Source organism: Triturus cristatus, chromosome 12, assembly GCF_964204655.1.
Source record: "Triturus cristatus chromosome 12, aTriCri1.1, whole genome shotgun sequence".
NCBI lineage: Eukaryota > Metazoa > Chordata > Amphibia > Caudata > Salamandridae > Triturus > Triturus cristatus.
This window is the reverse complement of record NC_140595.1, coordinates 401102678-401121985: the sequence shown is the minus strand read 5'-3', so window position 1 is coordinate 401121985 and position 19308 is coordinate 401102678. Positions and strand designations below refer to the sequence as shown.

At 42.6% G+C, this 19308-nt stretch overlaps 1 protein-coding gene across 5 annotated transcripts in view; it reads right to left on the bottom strand.

Moving 5' to 3' along the window:
• The window catches only part of CENPN (centromere protein N), a 220082-nt gene that overhangs the window by 126219 nt on the left and 74555 nt on the right, over positions 1-19308 (bottom strand). For all 5 annotated transcript variants that reach the window (XM_085638918.1, XM_085638917.1, XM_085638916.1 and 2 more), the window contains 2 exons: positions 8376-8449; positions 3871-4041 (listed from right to left, as the gene is read on the bottom strand). In XM_085638918.1, the coding sequence (XP_085495044.1) occupies positions 3871-4041; positions 8376-8449 (245 nt within the window). The remainder of the gene's footprint in view (positions 1-3870; positions 4042-8375; positions 8450-19308) is intronic.

Genomic DNA, 19308 nt, shown 5'->3' with positions numbered 1-19308 from the left:
CTAAGGCTGCCACCACCAGACATGTTTCTGGACCCCTGGGTCGAGAGCCTGCCGCGCTCAGGGGCCTGAAACAATGCACATCCTGGGACGAGCTGCTAAGCCTCCTTCCCCAGGATGGGCAGGGTTCACGAAGGAGAAGCTTCAAAGGCATGCCGCCTTCGTGAGTCTCTCCAGAACATTTGTTGCTTTGAGCAACAGGTCCCCACTGGTTCTACCCCCCACTTTGGGCAGGAGAGCCAGCCAAAAAAAACAAGTGCGGAAGGGAGGTGTGCCCATCTCTGCCAACTCCACCCCTCAGGTGGGGGAGGCAAGGTGAAGCACAACCTCCAGTCCCCGCCATCTTGAGGATGGGGGAACCTAGCCAACAAGGGACAGGCTCCTACCCCCCCTCCCACAGGAGAGTGGCAGAATAGTGGGTGTACCCACCCCAGGGAAGGGACCCATTGGTCCCTGCCCTTTACCTACCTGTAACACCCCTAAATTTAGTATTTAGGAGGCACCCCGAACTTTGCTTCCTCAGATTAGAAACCACAATAAAAGAAGATAAGAAGAAGGACCGAAAAGCTGTGCAGAGCTAACAAGAAGACGACGCCCACTGATTGGGCCCCAGCCCTACAGGCCTGTCTCCCCTCGAGCCTGCTTCTGCGAGATCCCGGCATGTCCTGCAGCCAGCAATCTCACATACCCCGGAGGACCTGCCTGCCTTCTCTTCAAGGACTATCTTCCGAGAACAACGGACGTGTTTAAACTGCAGCTTCTGGTGCCAGCCAGAGAACGCGAATCCATCACACTCTGCACCCGTCGACCCCGGCCCGAGCTCTAGTGAACCAACACCACGAGGAGGTCCCCCCGGAGATCCTGACCGGAGATCCTGTGACCCCTGACCTGCCTCAAGCCTCCAGATGACACCTGCAGCCTTAATCCAGAGGCCCCCCCCCCCCAATCGCGACCAGAGCGGGTAAGAAAATCCGACGTCCCAAGGCACCCCTGCACCCAAAGCCCCACGGCCTTGTGTGCCCAAACCAACGGTGCCTAACCAACGCACGACATCCCAACTTATCCCTCGAAGTGGTGGTCACACCCAGAAGATCCTCGCCCCGAGCCTGCAGGGTTTCTTTGTTTTCCATTGAAACAACAGGGCACCCGACCTCAAAACAGCCCCCGGCCGTCCAAGTGCCGCTGAGGGTGCACCTTTGGTGATACTTTGGTCCCCAACTTGCCCTGAGCTAAACCCTAAGAACTTTGCTCCCATAGCCGGGTGGCCTGCTAGCCAGCAGCCACCAACCGGAAGCTCCCTAGCCTCCACAGGATAACATTGGGCCTCAACACTCTGCGCCCTGCCGCCCCAGTGCCGCTAAGGGTGCAATCTCAGTGCATCAGTGACCCTGGGGGACCCCTGAGTCTAACCTCGGAACTTGAAATATTCCTTAAAAATCGAAATAATAACCAAAAGGCATTTTCTCAACTGTTTTCAGGAAATGTCCCAGTGCTGAATTTAGGCATTCAGCACTGAGTTAGAAAAAGTATCGTAAAGTTACTTACCTGCAATTTATTGTAGAACCCCATTTCAATGTACTGCTCCAAAAAGTTTTTAAGTGTGGAGTTTTGAAATCTGAAAATATTCTTTAAAAATCACACAAATAAAAAAAACACATTTTCTCAACTGTTTACAGGAAATGTTCCAGTGCTGGATCTAGGCATCCAGCACTGAGTTAGAAAAAGTAACGTAAAAGTAACTTACCTGCAATTTGTTGAAAAAGCCTATTAATTTCAATGTACTGCATTTGCTAAGTGTTGCATAATACTGCTCCCATGCAAATCAAACAAAGTACAATTCCTATTGCATTTTTCAACTGTTCTATATCGAGTAAGTTATTACTGAAAAGTATTTAATGCCTACCTGTACCAGGCTTGCTTGGTTCCAAAAATAAACAATATATTTTTATACAACAACAACTGGCCTAGAGTTCAGTTCTTGAGTGTGTGAATTAATTTGCTGACTGAGTGTGTACATCAAATGATTAACTGTCCTCTGATATTGCCTTACTACTCGACCAAGATACCACTTTAGAGAGTAAGGTTCTATCTAACTTTAACCTCTGCCTACCTTTGGGGATTCTTGGACTCTATACACACTGTACCTCACTTTGGTGCAGTATATATAGAGCCAGTTTCTTACATAGAGTCCTTATCGAAGGATTCTACGGTGTGTTTTTGCTTGGATGCAGCTGCGGTCGCTGAGTGCTTCGACGCCGAGGCTCCCTTTGAGAGTCTAGAGTCTGATTTTCGAGACTCTTCTAGTTTTTTCGAGGTCGACGACTCGCTTACCTCCTTCGAAGTCTTCTTCTCGACCTCCACGACCGAAACATCTGTCCTCGTCGCCTTGTGGCCCTTCGGCGAGGTTATCTTCCTCCTCACTGGAGAGGCCAAGGTCTCGCAGTGATGGTCCTTGGTCTTGCATTTTGTAGTTGGCTCGTCGCTGCCTTTCTCTCCCCCTCAACGGCTTCGGGGTGACGACGGAGCACGCGTTACAGTCCTCGCTTCGATGATACAGTGGTAGACAGAGGATGCAGACCGGATGCTGATCCTTCTGAGCGTACTTGTGGAGACAGTTCTTTGAAAACTTGAATGGTGTCTTGTCCATTACCGCGCATAGGGAGCCCCCCGCATGCACATTCTCCGATCGTCGACAAAGATTTGGTTTTTCGTCGATCTCCGGTAGTTTTGGATTGAAACTTAAATGTAGAAACGTTCTACCGGTGTTTTTCTTGAGTTTTTTTCTTTATTTTTGTAGATTCTTCTCTCTAATCTTGGGAGCTCCTTCCGTATCGATCCAGGCCCAGTGGCGGAAAAAAAAGGATCTGAAGATGGCTATCAAAGGTAGGAGCTTCTGGAGGAAGCCCATGGATGTCACAGAAGGACACCAAATGGTGGTATATCGAAGCCCACCAAAAAAACACAAAATAAACTACAATTTCAGACCCAACCACTAGATGGCGGAATAATGCACAGCATGTGAATCCAAAAACGATTCACGCTGCAAAACCACAATATCCTTATTCCTCACCCCACCTCCCCCCTTCTAAGGAACGTACAGCCTCTAGCCGCAACTATCCAGAGTTGTGGCGGCTCCTGCGCGTCCTCTGGGGACCACCACTCCTCGCTCCACATGTCTGGAGGTCTCTCGGTGTCGGCGGCACGCTCTGGGGGTAGGTTCTTCTTTCCGGTGTTTTTCGCAGACCACCATTCTTTGCTCCCCATGTCTGGAGTCTCCTCTATTTCGGCGGCACTCTCTGGGGGCAGGTCCTTCTTGTCTGTCTCTCCTGCATTGGCGTCCTCCACATTGGTGTCTTCCACGTTGAACTCACCCGTCTCTCCCCTCCTCTCCTCTTCTCTTCTCCTACCGCTGCTGATTGGGCGTCCTGCTGCACCCCCCGCTGCCTGATTGACCCATCAGTGCTTCCTGTGTAAAGGAATGGTAGTCCCTTTTCACCGTTTGAGTTGTTCTTTAGCCCCCGCTGTCTTCATTGTGAAGTGGAGACCAAGTCGGGGGTTGGTGTGGGAGTTTGGGCCGCCTCTTTATAAATGACTAAGTAATTTGTTGCTGCAAACCTCATTATGTGCCCATTTCTTTGCAGTCTACATACATTCAGCCATCTCACCAGCCCTTAAAAATATTTCTTGCTCCAAGTGGTCTATGGAACAAGATTGTTGCAGCACTTCAAGGCTATTACTAAAATGAACCGCCTTGTACACTGCAAACCTCCTTTGGCAACCTGGGATTTTCACTTGATATCACTAAGACACATTTAGCCCTACAGCACATAAAATTAAAAACACCACAATAAAATTAAAAAACTAACACTATACCTGACAAAGATATACTCTGCAACTGCTCCGAAGACCGGTGATAAACACGTAGGGAGTCTGCGAATGGTAGACAACAAAGGTAGGGATGTACTGATTGGGCCTCTTGGAGTGCGTACCCCATGCAATTCGAATCCATTGTGCATTGTCAAACTCCTTAAAATGGACAGTTACCTAAATAAAAATAATTCATTTGTTAAACAAGTAAAGTGCTGTTATATGTTACCAGAAGACATGCTGATTTAGGGCCAGTGGTATACTCGCTAACATTTCCTAGAAAATGTTATAATTTGTGTAAAGGACAATGTACTCAACAGAAGGAGAATTTGCTCTATACATTCAATCTAAATGGATACACATTTAGAATATTGCATTCCTTTGAATGAAAGAAAAACTGGAATGTCATACATTTAGTTGATGGTTTAAGATTCGGTTTCAACTCACTATATTAATTCCATTTGCTTTGCTCACAATTTTGTAATCTTTGTGTGGTTCTTTCGAAACTTTGACAATACAATGTAGTACAGCCTCTCTCACCATTAAAGTAACACCCCTGTACAGCTTGTCAACCAATGATCTGCAATGACCCTTATTCATGTTTTTTTTAAAAGCTGGAAAGACCTGCCACAAAGTTTTTTTCACTAACCACACACCAAAGAACATTGGTCTCGAAAATCACTGAAATACAGTAATAAAGTCACTGACAATAGAACACAGTGAGTAGTTCTTCACCAAGTGTTGCTAGTTTTTTTTTTTTTAAGACCAACCAGCAAGGTCCTTTCGAATGTATTCCTTCATCTTATTTCAAAGCATCCCTCCAGTCTGAGACAACCCCCTTTTTCTATCATCCAACCAAGATCCTCCTCTGCCTCAGACATCTGCTGCTCAGCTTTGTCAACCACTAAACACACATCTCTGCTGCCAACATAACTTATCCCTTTCCTGCCACTCAAACACATTTTGCACAGTAGATCCACACAACTGTAAATGCTCCTTCAAAACCCTAAAATAGATTGCAAATTGCCGCCCATCTATTACCCTTTTAGAGTATACAGTAAAATATCAGACTTCTCTATTTCGTGATTGTGCACGCCGAACAAAAATAGTTACTTATCTTTACCTATAATAGTTCTCCAACACAGCTCTCCACCTATGTCTACTTAGCATGTAACACTTCCAATGACAGCACGAACCCCAGGACAGTACCATTAAAAAATAATGTGCCTTTTTCTTTAACCTAAAGCGATAGCCACAAATCATCGCCCCTCCAAAGAACTCTGCCCTTTTAAGTTTTAACCCTACATGGAAGAAAAAGTCACAAAATAATTACCCCCAGAAACTTTGACTTCTAAATATGTGAACAATGTGCGAGTTGCCTGGGAAGCAATTTCTTTTTTTTCCCACAAGTATATTTTAATGAAGTTCGGTACAAAGGCATCACGGCTGTAATAATATCAGGCTCTTCTAAAGGCACTGCAGTTCGTTCAATATTAATGGGTGAATTTCACATACTCCTAAAATGTACTACTGCCACTAGAAAGGTCAGTTTATGAGATAAAGATATTCGATCACCTGGTGCATGGGGAGGAGCAGAAAAACTTGTATTTGCATCTTATTGGGGAGTCTTTTAATATTGAAGATCATCAATGCTGAGAGCTATCACTGCATCCTCCATATCGACTTAACTGCATAATGGAGTTAAGTCGGGAAAATAGGAAGGAGTTTTGAGGGTAAAAGACGAAGTCCCCTAGCCTCTGTCCTGCTCTAGACAGATTCCAGGAAAGAAAATTTAACAGGACAAAGAACAGACTAGCAATGGCTTAACAGTTTCTACTTGGAAATCTTTCTGATTTAGTGGCCATTTTAAAGGACTAGTAACTGCCCACAGTAGTCACCACAGACAAATCTTTCTCCACAAGGCACCAACCTTGAGACAATGATCCGGTCAGAAACTAAACTAAACTGGTTGAAATGACAGTGGGGAGAAATGTCATTAGAGAAAAGAGCCAAAAATAAAATTTACCTCCAGAAATACAAATTACACTAAATGAAGCAAAAAAAACCCAAAAACCTCCATAAAACATTAGATTGAGGACTATGGGTCTTATTTAAGGTTTGTTTGGACTGGTGCATTGAGGAGCGTAGGAAGCTGGCTCAGTATATACTATCCCAAAATGAGGTATAGTGTGCACAGAGTCCAGTGCAACCCCAGAGGTAGGCAGAGGTAACAGTAGTTTTCACCTTACTCTCTATTTGTGGTAGTGTGGGTGGGAAGTAAGGCTTTATCAATCAGAGGGTAGTGTTAAGCATTTGCTGTACACACTCAGGCAGCAAATGATGTCACACACTCAAAGATTCAACTCAGACCAATTTGTTTGTATCAAAAATATAATTTAGTTATTTTATTTCTAGAACCAAGCCAAGCCTGGTGCAGGTAAGTGAAATAAATGCTTTGAAAAATCTTATGCAATGTTTTACAGATGGATGCAAGTTCATTGAATTACAGGTAAATCAAGGTTTCGAAATTACTTTTCAGTTACTTTACAGACTACTTTGTAAGTTACTTTTTAGATCACATTTTAAGTTACTTTTTCTACTCAGAGTGGTATGCCTAGATATCACACTGGAACATTTCCTAGAGAAATAGTAAGTAAATCAGTTTTTGTACATTTGCAGTTTTTCAATGTTTCATACAAACCAACTCCACACTAAGAACAATTTTCAAGTAAAAACAGTCAATGTATTCCTATGGAGAGAATTGAAGTTAACGGTTTGCAGATAAGTAAAGGTTTGTGGGAGTAGGTATTCTGGAGATAGAACCAGGGTTCCCCCTGGGTCGAGGATGCACTCCTGAAACATCCTCAGGGACACTAGGGCGGCAGGGTGCTGATGCCCAATGTTACCCAATGGGTTCGTGGCTGCTCACGAGCAGGCCACGGGCTGGTGGGAGCAAAGCGCCTGGTGTTAGGCTCAGGGCAAAGGGGGAATCGGAGTTAGCACCGAAAGTACACCCGCAGCGGCATGTGGGTGCAGGGTGCTGTTTTGGCATTGGGTGCCCTGTTTTCAATAGGGATTCTCTTGTTGCCACAAAGACTGCAGGCTCGGGGACACTTCTGGAAGTGACCACTGGTTGGAAAGGTAAGTTGGGATGCCTTGTGGTCAGGGGGATCCTCCAGAAAGGGGCTGCAGGCTTCGCTTGGAGATTCAAGGCCACTCAGAGATCACCAGATCTCAGGTCAGGATTGCCAGGGAAACCTTGTGGTGTCGGGCTACTCAACCTCGGGCCGTAGGCGTCAGGTGCAGACTCAGGGTTTTGGCTGTGGCCAGAGTCTGTGGGTGAGGAAATCCGGTGCTCACGGGAGACAAAGTCTCGGGTTTGGAAGGCAGGACAAGTCCTTCGGGTTCTTGAGGCTGCTGGCTGCAGTACACAGCGGGATTTTGCTGGAGCATGTTCGAGGTGGGGACAGGCAAGTAGGACTGGGGCCAAGTCAGCGGGTGTCCTCCTCTTCTTAGTTTCAGCTTCTTCAGTCCTTCTTTTCTTCTTGGTTGGTTTTTGTCTGCGGAGGTAAGGTTCAGGGGTGCACCTAAATACTAGATTTAGGGGTATTACCGTTAAGTAAATGTTGGGACCAATGGTTCTCTTCCTTGGGGTCGGTACACCTCCTATTTTGCCACCCTCCAGTGGGAGGGGAGGCATATTTCTCTCTCTGGTTGGCTGGCTGCCCCATCTGCAAGATGGCGGGGACTGTGATTTTTGCTTCACCTCGCCACCCCTACCTGAGGGGTGGGGTTAGCAAAGATGGGCACAACTCCCTTCCTCACTTGGTTTTCCTGCCCAGAGTGGGGGTCAGAACCAGTGGGAGCCGGTTGCTGGAAGCAGCAAAGGGCTGTTGTAGCTCACAAAGGCGGCAAGCCTTTAAAGCTTCCCCTTCGTGGACCTTGCCCATCCTGTGGGGGGAGGCTTGGCACCTCGTTCCAGGATGTGCACTGTTTCAGAACCCCGAGAGCAGCAGGCTCTCGATCCAGGGGTCCAGAAACATTCCCTACCAGTACCATGCAAATCTTTGAATGATATACAGTGGCTAGGGACTGGAAATTTAAGAAGAGCACAACATGTAATGTTCACAAGGCCAAATATGTGAGGGTGATTTTGTGGAATGGTACGTGTGGCCCACCAACACGTTCCATCTACATTTGAAATAGGTTCCCTTTCTAGCCTGGTCCCTAAAATGTTCTATGCCTGTGTACCTGGGACGGAGTCACACAGCTAACTCCTGTTGGAACACAGATTTTTTTTTGCATCAAATCACATCACAGACTGGCAGCATCTAGAGGCAAGTTTTATGTAAAGGGAAAAACATCCAGAAACAAGCAATCTATTTAATGCACAGTAATTAAATTCAGAACAAATCAACAGTTATCGCGCCACCTGGGATTCAAACATTGTATCTCGCTATAACACACAAACTGGATTTACCAATTGAGATGGAGAATGTAATTCTTCTTACATTTGCAACAGACTTCAGATTTTTTTTAAATTGACGTTTAAAGTCAGCCATGTCAAAGAATTCAGTCTCTTCATCTAAAGTGTAAAAAAAAAAAAAGAAAATCAAAAAAAGATTCAAACAAATTACATACACATAGCAAGAGATATGACAAAGCTCTGCTCTCACAGTGGTTATATATCTAGTCCCCTCCCACCATTATAAAAATGCAACTTTAAACTTTCAGCTAAGGTATTATCATTCTAGAAGAAAAAGTTCAAATAGGTGAATAAGTAAAATTGAGCACACCAATGTGCGCTTATGGGAGGATCATCTCGATAGAGAAGGCATTCAAAGAAACAAGTCATTTACCTTAGATAACGCTCTTTCTGGTAGATACTCCTATGTAACTGCCGATGGTTCACCTTAGAATATTCCCCAGGCAGAGGAATGGACCCGGAGATTGTTTTCATATCAATGCTCTTGATTACTGCTAGGTGGCTCCACACCAGTCTTGAAGTGATGGAACGGAGCGACATGTAAGCACCGACTTCATTTCCACATCCACACCCTCAGACTTGGAGGATGAACAACTACTGGATGAAGGGTGCTGAATATTAACGTGGGGCCTTTTGACATTAAAAAGAGTCCACTCCATGGAACAAGGATGGTGAGGAATCTAAAGCTAGATAGAGTATCCACCTGAAAGAGTTACCATGGTAAGTTCGGTGCTCTTCAGATACATACATCTAACTGCAGATTCCTCACCTTAGAACAAATACCAAAGCAGTACCTCCCCAAAGAGGAGGGTCTGTGAAGTGGAATCAGATCAGGTGGTCTTGTAAAACCGAGCTTGACATGGCTGTCAAGGCACTAGTGCTTCGTGAACATATGCATCGATTTCCAAGTCGCTCATCAACTAACCCTGATTTTATTTGCCGAAAGGAAGCGCTGGCTACAACGGTGAAGGTGATACAAGGATTTGAAGAGACAACCATGGTTTTTGGATAGCCTGTAATTTGATGTACTAATTTGGGGTGGTCGCTTGCATTTACATTCCGGTCAACTTCTCCGCATTTATTTTGGGATTGTGTTGATTTGTTCGTGCCAATTTTATTTTCTGATAGAACTTGGTTCTGTGAAGCTAGGTCACTTGTTCTTAATGGTGTATTTTTCCCTCAATCTGAGAGAGGGATGTAAAATGGTTGATCCAGGATTCTGGGCTTATGTTCAACTCTAAATTTAGGTGGGCCCTTGCAGCCCCATCTTACGCTCTCCCAGAATTTCATGACATTTTTAAGAGTTCTTGCATCATGTAAAGCTTGCCAGAGTTTGAGAATGTTTTTTCTTTCTGTATTTTATCAGATACTGAATTCTGTATTGCTTTTTAATGTTGTGAAAAGGCTGTTTGCTGCTATTAGACAGCCATCGACTATTTCAAGGCTGATGACAACAGCCTTTTTAACTATAAGCATTCCACGTCGTACCAATCAAGGCCAACTGTAGAAAGATTTCCAGGTAAGACATGGGCTTTGTTTTTTCTAACTGGAGCCGTCTGTTCCAGTAGCTCTTCAAATTCCTGCAATTGCAACTCCTCCCATTTCCAAATCTCAATTTATAACCAGAGCCTGCAGTGCCACCCTTTTAGTGTCGAAAGTATTTTTTGGTGTCATATCATTGATCAATAATCAAAAGGGAATGGATCACTTGTACCAGTGTAAACAGGATCAAGTGTGATGGCCCTTTTTGAGAAAAAAAACCATTCACGTACACAGGTGGTCGGGCGGTATATCTTGATTCTCCGCCTATTTGTAACGTGACTGCATCATCATTGGGTTTTGTTGTGGGTATACTATCCTCCACCTGGACGTAGACAAACTAGTAATACAGTAGTGATCAGAGATGAGAAAGTGCTACAGTGAACTGAATTAAAATTCCCTACATCGCCACTTAAGAGAAGTTTGGAGATGTGGAAAAGTAAAAACAAGGATGGTGCATGTGTAGATCAAGTTACTAATCTTACGCAGTGATTAGTTCATGTGTGTGGTGGACATGTTTCAGCTCCATATGTGCCCAGCCGCGTCGGGGGGCTTTCTTCAGGACCTATGCAGAATTTTGCAACTCCAGTAAGTGGTTCATTGACTTACCACTCTTCTTATGGTCGTTATCAAGTCAATCGTACCTATAACTGGTGGTAAGGAAAGAAAACAGTACAAGAATATGCAATGTTGTTATTGTACTTGGGTGAACACCCAAATTAGGAATAATGTGCTGCTGCTTGTCATTTTAACAAAGGGGTGGTGTTGATCAAAAGGCTATTTACAAAACACATTATCAAAAAATATTTAAAAAATACGGGAATACTACCAGCACTTGTCAAGATGGAGCATGCAGAATAACTATTGTTAATGCTTTAGCAGTTAGCAAATAGAACTCAGTTGTAAAGCGGTAATCTCCAATCAAAGGCGTGTTATCGCTATAAGAATATGCGGTGTCTTCTAAGGTTATATAGCTAGTAGGAGAACTCTCAGACAGCATAATGTTCCCAAAATGTCTGGTGTGCCACCCTTAATCGAGGAATGTGATGCTTACGCGCTTGGAAATAATGGCAGTGCAGTTGTGGCTCGTGAAGGAGGTACAGTAGGGTTGCTAATGGAAAACAGGGCGCGTGGTGTGTGATTTTGCGCTTTTTGGAAATGAATGGGGGCAAATCTCTTGGATGGTAAAACAGAGACAATGTGCCCTGCCTCGCATTTGTGCTTATTCTTGGCCGCGCGAACCTTGTGGTCACAAAGAGCTGTGTGTCTAAACCGCGTCTGCAAATACCTGTGTTTCTATTGCGGGCCTCCTCGGGGGCCGGCAAGCTCTCCAAACCTGCTTAGGTGGGAAAGAGAGTCATTAAGAAACCTTACTTTTTGTCAGTGTCATCGTGTGTAGAATCCCTTTGTTTTGGATTACTCTTGGTTACCTGTCGGGAGCTCAATTCTTGACTTGTGCTCGCTCTGAACACTGTGCCCCGGGTGACGTGGGCCCGCGATGAACTCCTATTAGCTAATCTTTTTGACAGTGGACATAGTAGAGGGACTGAGCTCGGGATGTCATCTCTCAAAAAGTTGACTTGAGAAAAGGTACAGCGCTTGCGCACCTCGCTGTTGCACTGCGAAAAGAGGACACGTTCTCCTCAAGAAGTACGCCATATTTATCCAGGTACACCAAATTAATCCACAGTATGTCAATCGATTATTCAAGAAACAAGTAATCAGTGAGTTCAATGTTTGTAAAATCACTCCGGAGACAGCTTTTTTTAGTTGATTCAGAATTCTTTATTCCGCATTTTCAAATGCCCTGTGCTGCCAATCCAGGCTATTACATAGGCACGTGCTGTCAACCATACCTCGAGCCGACACATTAAAAAGCCCAATGCATTTCGAATTATGTTAATTCTTCGTCAGGGGTTGCTGTAACAAATCAGAGAAAACTACATCAACAACAATTCGGAAAGAAAATTCGCTCAATGTCTGTAAACCATAATAGCAACCTTACTCTATGTCCAAATTTACCCGTGACATCCCTCAGAAATACACTCTAAAACAGAAGTGAAAATAAAAGTAAAAATAAACCAAACACTACAGGCCCTTCTATTTGCTTCCACTAAAAAGAAACTGTGCTCATTTACCTTGTGAAAACTCAACCGGCGTGTTCGTGCTTTCCTTCGTATTTAGAAAATCTTCATCTCTTCTCCCTCCCACCCAGGTGGTTCTTAAAACATGCTCTCACACGTTTGCCCAATCAATCGCTTAATTAACACAAACCTTGTGACCTGCTGAGTCCTGTGATCACTCGTAAAAAATGACTAATGCCTACAAATCCCACAATGCTCTAACCCCGTCATCAAAAACAATACCCCCATCTGGAATTAAGAATTTGTGCTGAAAAATAATGATGTCATAAAAAACTGTGCATATGAAAAAAACAATCAAATGTAAAATGAAATAAATGTTCAAATATCATGGTCTTGATGAGAAAAAAAACTTTCTCTTGAATAAGAACATAAATGTATTGAACGTCTCTCATGTCTTTAACCACCTCTCCGAACAAATGGTATGTAGTCCACTCATAATTTTCTTTGCAAAGTTCCGCTCAAGGTCTTCCGATATTTATGCTGTCTCCTAAGCGATACTTTTGAAAGGTTTGTCTTTAACTTTATTCTGTAATCTGTAAACCACCGGGGTGCAAACTCGCTTTGGGACGATAAGAGTTGCTAAGCAAATGTAGAAATGGCGAGTGCACTCCTTCCCTTTATTTGTCGTTGGATTTTGCTTAAATTGCGAATTTATGCGTGCAAAAACAGCTCTGTGGTACGTCCCTCCACAGAATGTCAATGACTTGAGAAAAGGTACAGCGCTTGCGCACCTCGCTGTTGCACTGCGAAAAGAGGACACGTTCTCCTCAAGAAGTACGCCATATTTATCCAGGTACACCAAATTAATCCACAGTATGTCAATCGATTATTCAAGAAACAAGTAATCAGTGAGTTCAATGTTTGTAAAATCACTCCGGAGACAGCTTTTTTAAGTTGATTCAGAATTCTTTATTCCGCATTTTCAAATGCCCTGTGCTGCCAATCCAGGCTATTACATAGGCACGTGCTGTCTCTAAATACGAAGGAAAGCACGAACTATCGTCCCAACGCGAGTTTGCACCCCGGTGGTTTACAGATTACAGAATAAAGTTAAAGACAAACCTTTCAAAAGTATCGCTTAGGAGACAGCATAAATATCGGAAGACCTTGAGCGGAACTTTGCAAAGAAAATTATGAGTGGACTACATACCATTTGTTCGGAGAGGTGGTTAAAGACATGAGAGACGTTCAATACATTTATGTTCTTATTCAAGAGAAAGTTTTTTTTTCTCATCAAGACCATGATATTTGAACATTTATTTCATTTTACATTTGATTGTTTTTTTCATATGCACAGTTTTTTATGACATTATTTTTCAGCACGAATTCTTAATTCCAGATGGGGGTATTGTTTTTGATGACGGGGTTAGAGCATTGTGGGATTTGTAGGCATTAGTCATTTTTTACGAGTGATCACAGGACTCAGCAGGTCACAAGGTTTGTGTTAATCAAGCGATTGATTGGCAAACGTGTGAGAGCATGTTTTAAGAACCACCTGGGTGGGAGGGAGAAGAGATGAAGATTTTCTAAATACGAAGGAAAGCACGAACACGCCGGTTGAGTTTTCACAAGGTAAATGAGCACACTTTCTTTTTAGTGGAAGCAAATAGAAGGGCCTGTAGTGTTTGGTTTATTTTTACTTTTATTTTCACTTCTGTTTTAGAGTGTATTTCTGAGGGATGTCACGGGTAAATTTGAACATAGAGTAAGGTTGCTATTATGGTTTGCAGACATTGAGCGAATTTTCTTTCCGAATTGTTGTTGATGTAGTTTTCTCTGATTTGTTACAGCAACCCCTGACGAAGAATTAACATAATTCGAAATGCATTGGGCTTTTTAATGTGTCGGCTCGAGGTATGGTTGACAGCACGTGCCTATGTAATAGCCTGGATTGGCAGCACAGGGCATTTGAAAATGCGGAATAAAGAATTCTGAATCAACTAAAAAAAGCTGTCTCCGGAGTGATTTTACAAACATTGAACTCACGGATTACTTGTTTCTTGAATAATCGATTGACATACTGTGGATTCATTTGGTGTACCTGGATAAATATGGCGTACTTCTGGAGGAGAACGTGTCCTCTTTTCGCAGTGCAACAGCGAGGTGCGCAAGCGCTGTACCTTTTCTCAAGTCATTGACATTCTGTGGAGGGACGTACCACAGAGCTGTTTTTGCACGCATAAATTCGCAATTTAAGCAAAATCCAACGACAAATAAAGGGAAGGAGTGCACTCGCCATTTCTACATTTGCTTAGCATCTCTCAAAAAGTGGCACGTGAAAAATAGTTTTTAACTTAGAGACAACCGCGACAGGTGCATGGCTGATATGATATGGTTATGGATATCATGATTTTGTGTACAATGACGTTAGTCACAATTTTATAGTTCTCGATGGATTAGTTTAGAGATTGTCAGCCTTATTGAAACTTTGTGATCATGTTGAAGTTTTGGCACTAATGGTATAGAATTAGCTGGTACTTTTCTAATAGGAGAGTACACAGGGATATTGTGCCCTTCTCTCAAGTTGTCCCTGTTGGTGGTGCGTCTACTCCGTTCTGCGGTTAAATGTTCCTTGGGTGCAACGTATGGTAGTAGAATGGAGGTATCTTGTAGCAGTGTTATCTCGGTATAAGTAGGCTGTCCTATGTACGCTTCATTCTCCTTGTAGATTCGTGTTTTAGTTCTAAAAACTTCAGTAATTGCTTTTCTGCCGTTAATACCGCCCGACCACCTGTGTACGTGAATGGAGGTTGTTTTTCAAAGAGGGCCATCACTAGGCCTGGGCATAGTTTGCGGCCTTTAGCTACGTGGAACCCCGCGAAGTTACATAAAAACACTGCAAAGTTTTGCGAGTTGCGGAGTGCTGTGTGAACTGCAGTTTGTGCTGGTATTCCTGCAGCTCGGGTAGAAATTGTACCAGAGTGGCAGCTCGCAAACTTACCGTTCGCGAGCGGGGAATAACTCTGTTGCACATCATGAAGCGGACTCTGCAAACTCCGCGAATGGAGTGAAATTCACCGCCCAGGCCTAGCCTTCACACCTGACCCTGGTTACACAGGTACAAGTGAGCCATTCCCTTTTGATTATTGATTACTGAGAGGAAGCCGAATGAATCTCAGCTTCTCTCTCCCCTCTGATCGAATACCACTGTCATATCATTGATGCCATCAAGGTTCTTCTGGATTTTGTTTTAAGGCAACATTTATATGGATACACTAGATCCAAGAGTTAAGGATCATGATCGATTTCAATTCTTTCTTGCAATTTCATACCAACAACAAGGTGCCATGCTTCGATGTTGATTGCCAAAAAATCAATGAGGTTTGCCAATGTCCAGATCCAAATGTGAATTTTGGGATATTGTCTGATGGAGATCGGCCATTCAATGGAAGTGTACCTCCCTCAAGAAGGATTTCAAAGATACATTCACCTATCTTTGTAGGAGTGCAATGCTCTCTAGAAAGTGAAGGAATTTTCCATACGCTGTCTTCGTTCTTTATTGAGGGATCCAGAATTAAGGGGTGCATTTTGGAATTTAAATCACCACACACCAATAATGCTAATTTTTAACCGTACACAACTTTTTATGTATACTTTTTAAAGGTAGCTTCATTGGCTCTGCCAACCTTTTGCCAGGAGCTATTCTTTGAATAGCAGTATATCAGGTTTAACAAGGGCCCACTCACCTATATGCATTCAATGTCTTATGTGACCACACCAGATATCTTAGCTCAATGGTTTGTAAGTTCTAACTAGGTTTTGGTATGAATCACTTCAGCATTAACAATAAGCGAGATTCCTACCCAGATGTTCAAACATCCTATGGGTCTGCCTTTGTTTTTGGTTATTAGCAGGTGAATGGTAAGTTACATATCCATCAAGATCAATGTTATATGCAGCCCACGCTTCGTGCAAACAGCAAATGCCCTGTTTTATAAAAAAAATCAACCAATCCTTGTTGCCCATTTTTGACTTTAGACTTATGTTACAAGCTTGGGATTTTCATGTAAGACTTTTATGATGTTTAGATCTACTAGTTCTGGACTTACTTTGTGTTATAAGAAAGATCCTCCATTGTTAATGCGCGGTCTTAGTTGTAGATCACCGATCTGAATCAATGGACAACAGGAATTTTTATTCTCTTTTACACCACACTGAAGTTTAGTTTGGCTTATTTGGTTTGTACAACTCCTTTGATTTAAACTGGTTTTATGTTTTTCTTGATTTTAAACGATTTTGTGGTTTTCGCCTTTGGTACAAGATGGTCACTTTATTACCTCGATATTTTTTTTTCCCTACTTTTGATTTTCAGCTGGGGTTTGTGGATCAACCTGGTCTATGTGGGAATGAAGAGTGCATGCTGTACTGCATAACAGTTGTGGATTTTGATTTGCAAAACAATCAGTTTGATCACATTGGATTACTTTATTAGATGATTGCTTTGCAGCTTTTCCCGATTCTTGAGACTTTGGATCTTCAAAAGGTTGTGTAGTAATTGGAGGTAGTGGAGTTGGAGTTGAAGGAATTGGAGACTGTGGCTCCTCAAAAGATTTTGTAGTATATCAAGGTGTTTGTCTTGTAATTAAAGGAAGAGGAAGAAGTTTACATCTTTTTGCTAAATCAACTTTCAATTTATTTCTATGAACCTTTAAATTAAACTTTTTTCATTTCCTTTGTATCTTTTTATTCGCTCCCTTTGTGACCTGATGGTTTAACTGAGCCCGAAGCCTAATGCATGGGCGTTACTGCCTTTAAGACTGTTCTGGACCATACAGAGGCTGATTTTTAGCCAGTAGATGATGGATTTTTGTGTTGGTTACCACCACTGAACAACCCTAGGGGTGAAATGTTTGTAGGTAATAATTCTTGATCTCTTGAATATTTTTTGCTTTCTACGAGGCTAATACATCCATCTATATAACTAGATCCATACATATCTATAGAGGGTCTTTTGGTCCGCTCTGTTCTGCCATTGGTCTGCCTGAGTGTCATTTACACTTTGCTTCCATTCATATTAGCATGGTTCAGTCCTCATTAATCATTGGTTCTTTCGCCATGTGAATGACCACATTTTCTGATCACATGCATATTCACCTGAAAAGGAGTGCACTTTAGTGTCAGGGCTGGGTGGTCAGTCTTTTAGCTTTACATTTTCTCCTTGTATAGTTTTCCTTTCATTTCTTTACTGCTCCTCGTTTTATTTGAATGTTTATGAAGATACTACAGCTCTCCAGGCAGTGTTAACGGGTTGCTTGCTGCTAATTTAATCTGCAGTAAACCGTATCCCATGTGGCCACTTCCTGTAACTCAGAAGACCATTATGGAATGCTGATGTACATAGTGTACCATTGTTTTAACATTCAAAGACGGCAGAATCATAGGTTCTAAATGTGGCAGCCATGCTGGAACTTTAAAACAATGATAGACCATTAACAATACCCCTGCAAGAAAGACACCCGCTGCTTTGTTTAGTTGTTATTGCACGCATATGCCCAACAAATTTAGAGGTTAGTGTATTTATTTTTTCTACATTTATTCTTCAAATTTAGCTAGAATGAATAGATGAATAAGTGCAAAAATGAGTGACAGAGCACATGTAAGATAAATTGAGTGCCTTAAACCAGACCTATTGCCATTCCCAATGCTTGTTAAACTTAGGCAAGCAACAAAATACAACGTAACCTATTAATAATCTTAAAAGGCGGCAAGCTACGTTTTAATTTCACCTGGAAGCAAACATCTGCATTAATTGCTAGAACATGAGGCAAAGAGGGTTGTATGTCCATCTACAGAAGATATCCCGCTTTCAGCACTAATTTACCCAACTTGTCTCCAGCATCACAATAAAAGAAGCAGTGATCACAAAGCAGGCGGATGGACTAACTTTGCCATATAACTAAGCACTAATGGAATATTACTAAGCAGTGCTTTGTTGGCCATACTGCCTCTTTAGTAAGTCTCCAAGAAAATCCTCATTTGAAGACGGTGTTAATAACTGTAAATTCTGTACAAAACTATACAGCTGGATATATTGAATTAGAAACAGATATGGTGAAAAGAACCTACATGTGTCCCGAAAAAAGTTGGCCTAATTGTACCTTCTCACCATCAGATTAGGGGAGCCGAGTAACCACTCGGCTGAGAGAGCAACTATAAAAGCTCTCTCAAACTTGAAGGAAAAATAAAATGCCACCATGCGACAACATCCATCTGCTGCAGTGGGTTATTGTGCCAGAAGTTTTGTTTAGTAGCTAGATCACTACTTTCGTTAAATCAAATCATTTTTTAGGTCGGTGCAAACTTATGCTCCTGTCTTCACACCAGACCACGACTGTTGTGTTGGATCAGAACATTGTGACAGGGTTGACAAATAATAAATCATATATGTAGAAATAGAAGATTTCTTAAATCCACTGAGGTCCTGTTACGCAATGCTTAGTATATTAATGAGTAGGGGTTAGGCTGGTAAGAGGCATTGTTATGATACACAACATTTACCAACAGATGGTCAAAAGTGGTCAATACCAGTCTGCCTGCACTGTCCCGATCTAGTTCTTATTTAACCACTGTAATAACTACTTACATGTCCATACATGGATAAGCATTTGGATCAATGGACAACTTAGATCTGATCAATATTTTTGAATTCCGAAATCAGTCACTGGATGTTGCATTTTTTTAAATAACAAAAGAAAACGAAATCAGTGTTGAGTTGTTGCAATGACAGTCACCATCTCCGTACTGCAGTCTTAACAGTGGTTTTTCACCTTTAGTCAACAAGACAGGAGGAGAGAAATGGCTCTCCATTTGCAAAAATGTGTTATTCGCAGACAGGAACGAACCAGCTGCCCACATAGTTTAATCATGGCGTCAGTTGTAGTATAACACTGCTTGTGGTGTCACAAAAATGGCAAAAGTAGTTTAAAAAAACAAATTGCTGTGAGATATGATGGTATGAACGTACTTCAGCGGAATATTGGGTGGTATGTGAAAGCAATGCAACCAACACAAGTAGGAATTGTAGAGAGATGAAGGGAAGGATCACGAGTACCCGCTATTTATGAAGTGGCCACAGGTGATGAATCTATAGCAACTGTAAGACCCTGCTCATGTGCTGGCCAACAGGTCACAAGGCAGAGGTTTCACTGATAGCATTTACATGATTTTAAAAGGGACTTCTGTGCGGTGCACTGGTGGACCAGAGGGGACAGGGACAGTATGGCGGAGGCTAAATGACTTCACTACTCTGCTGAATATCTGAGCATGATGCAGAGT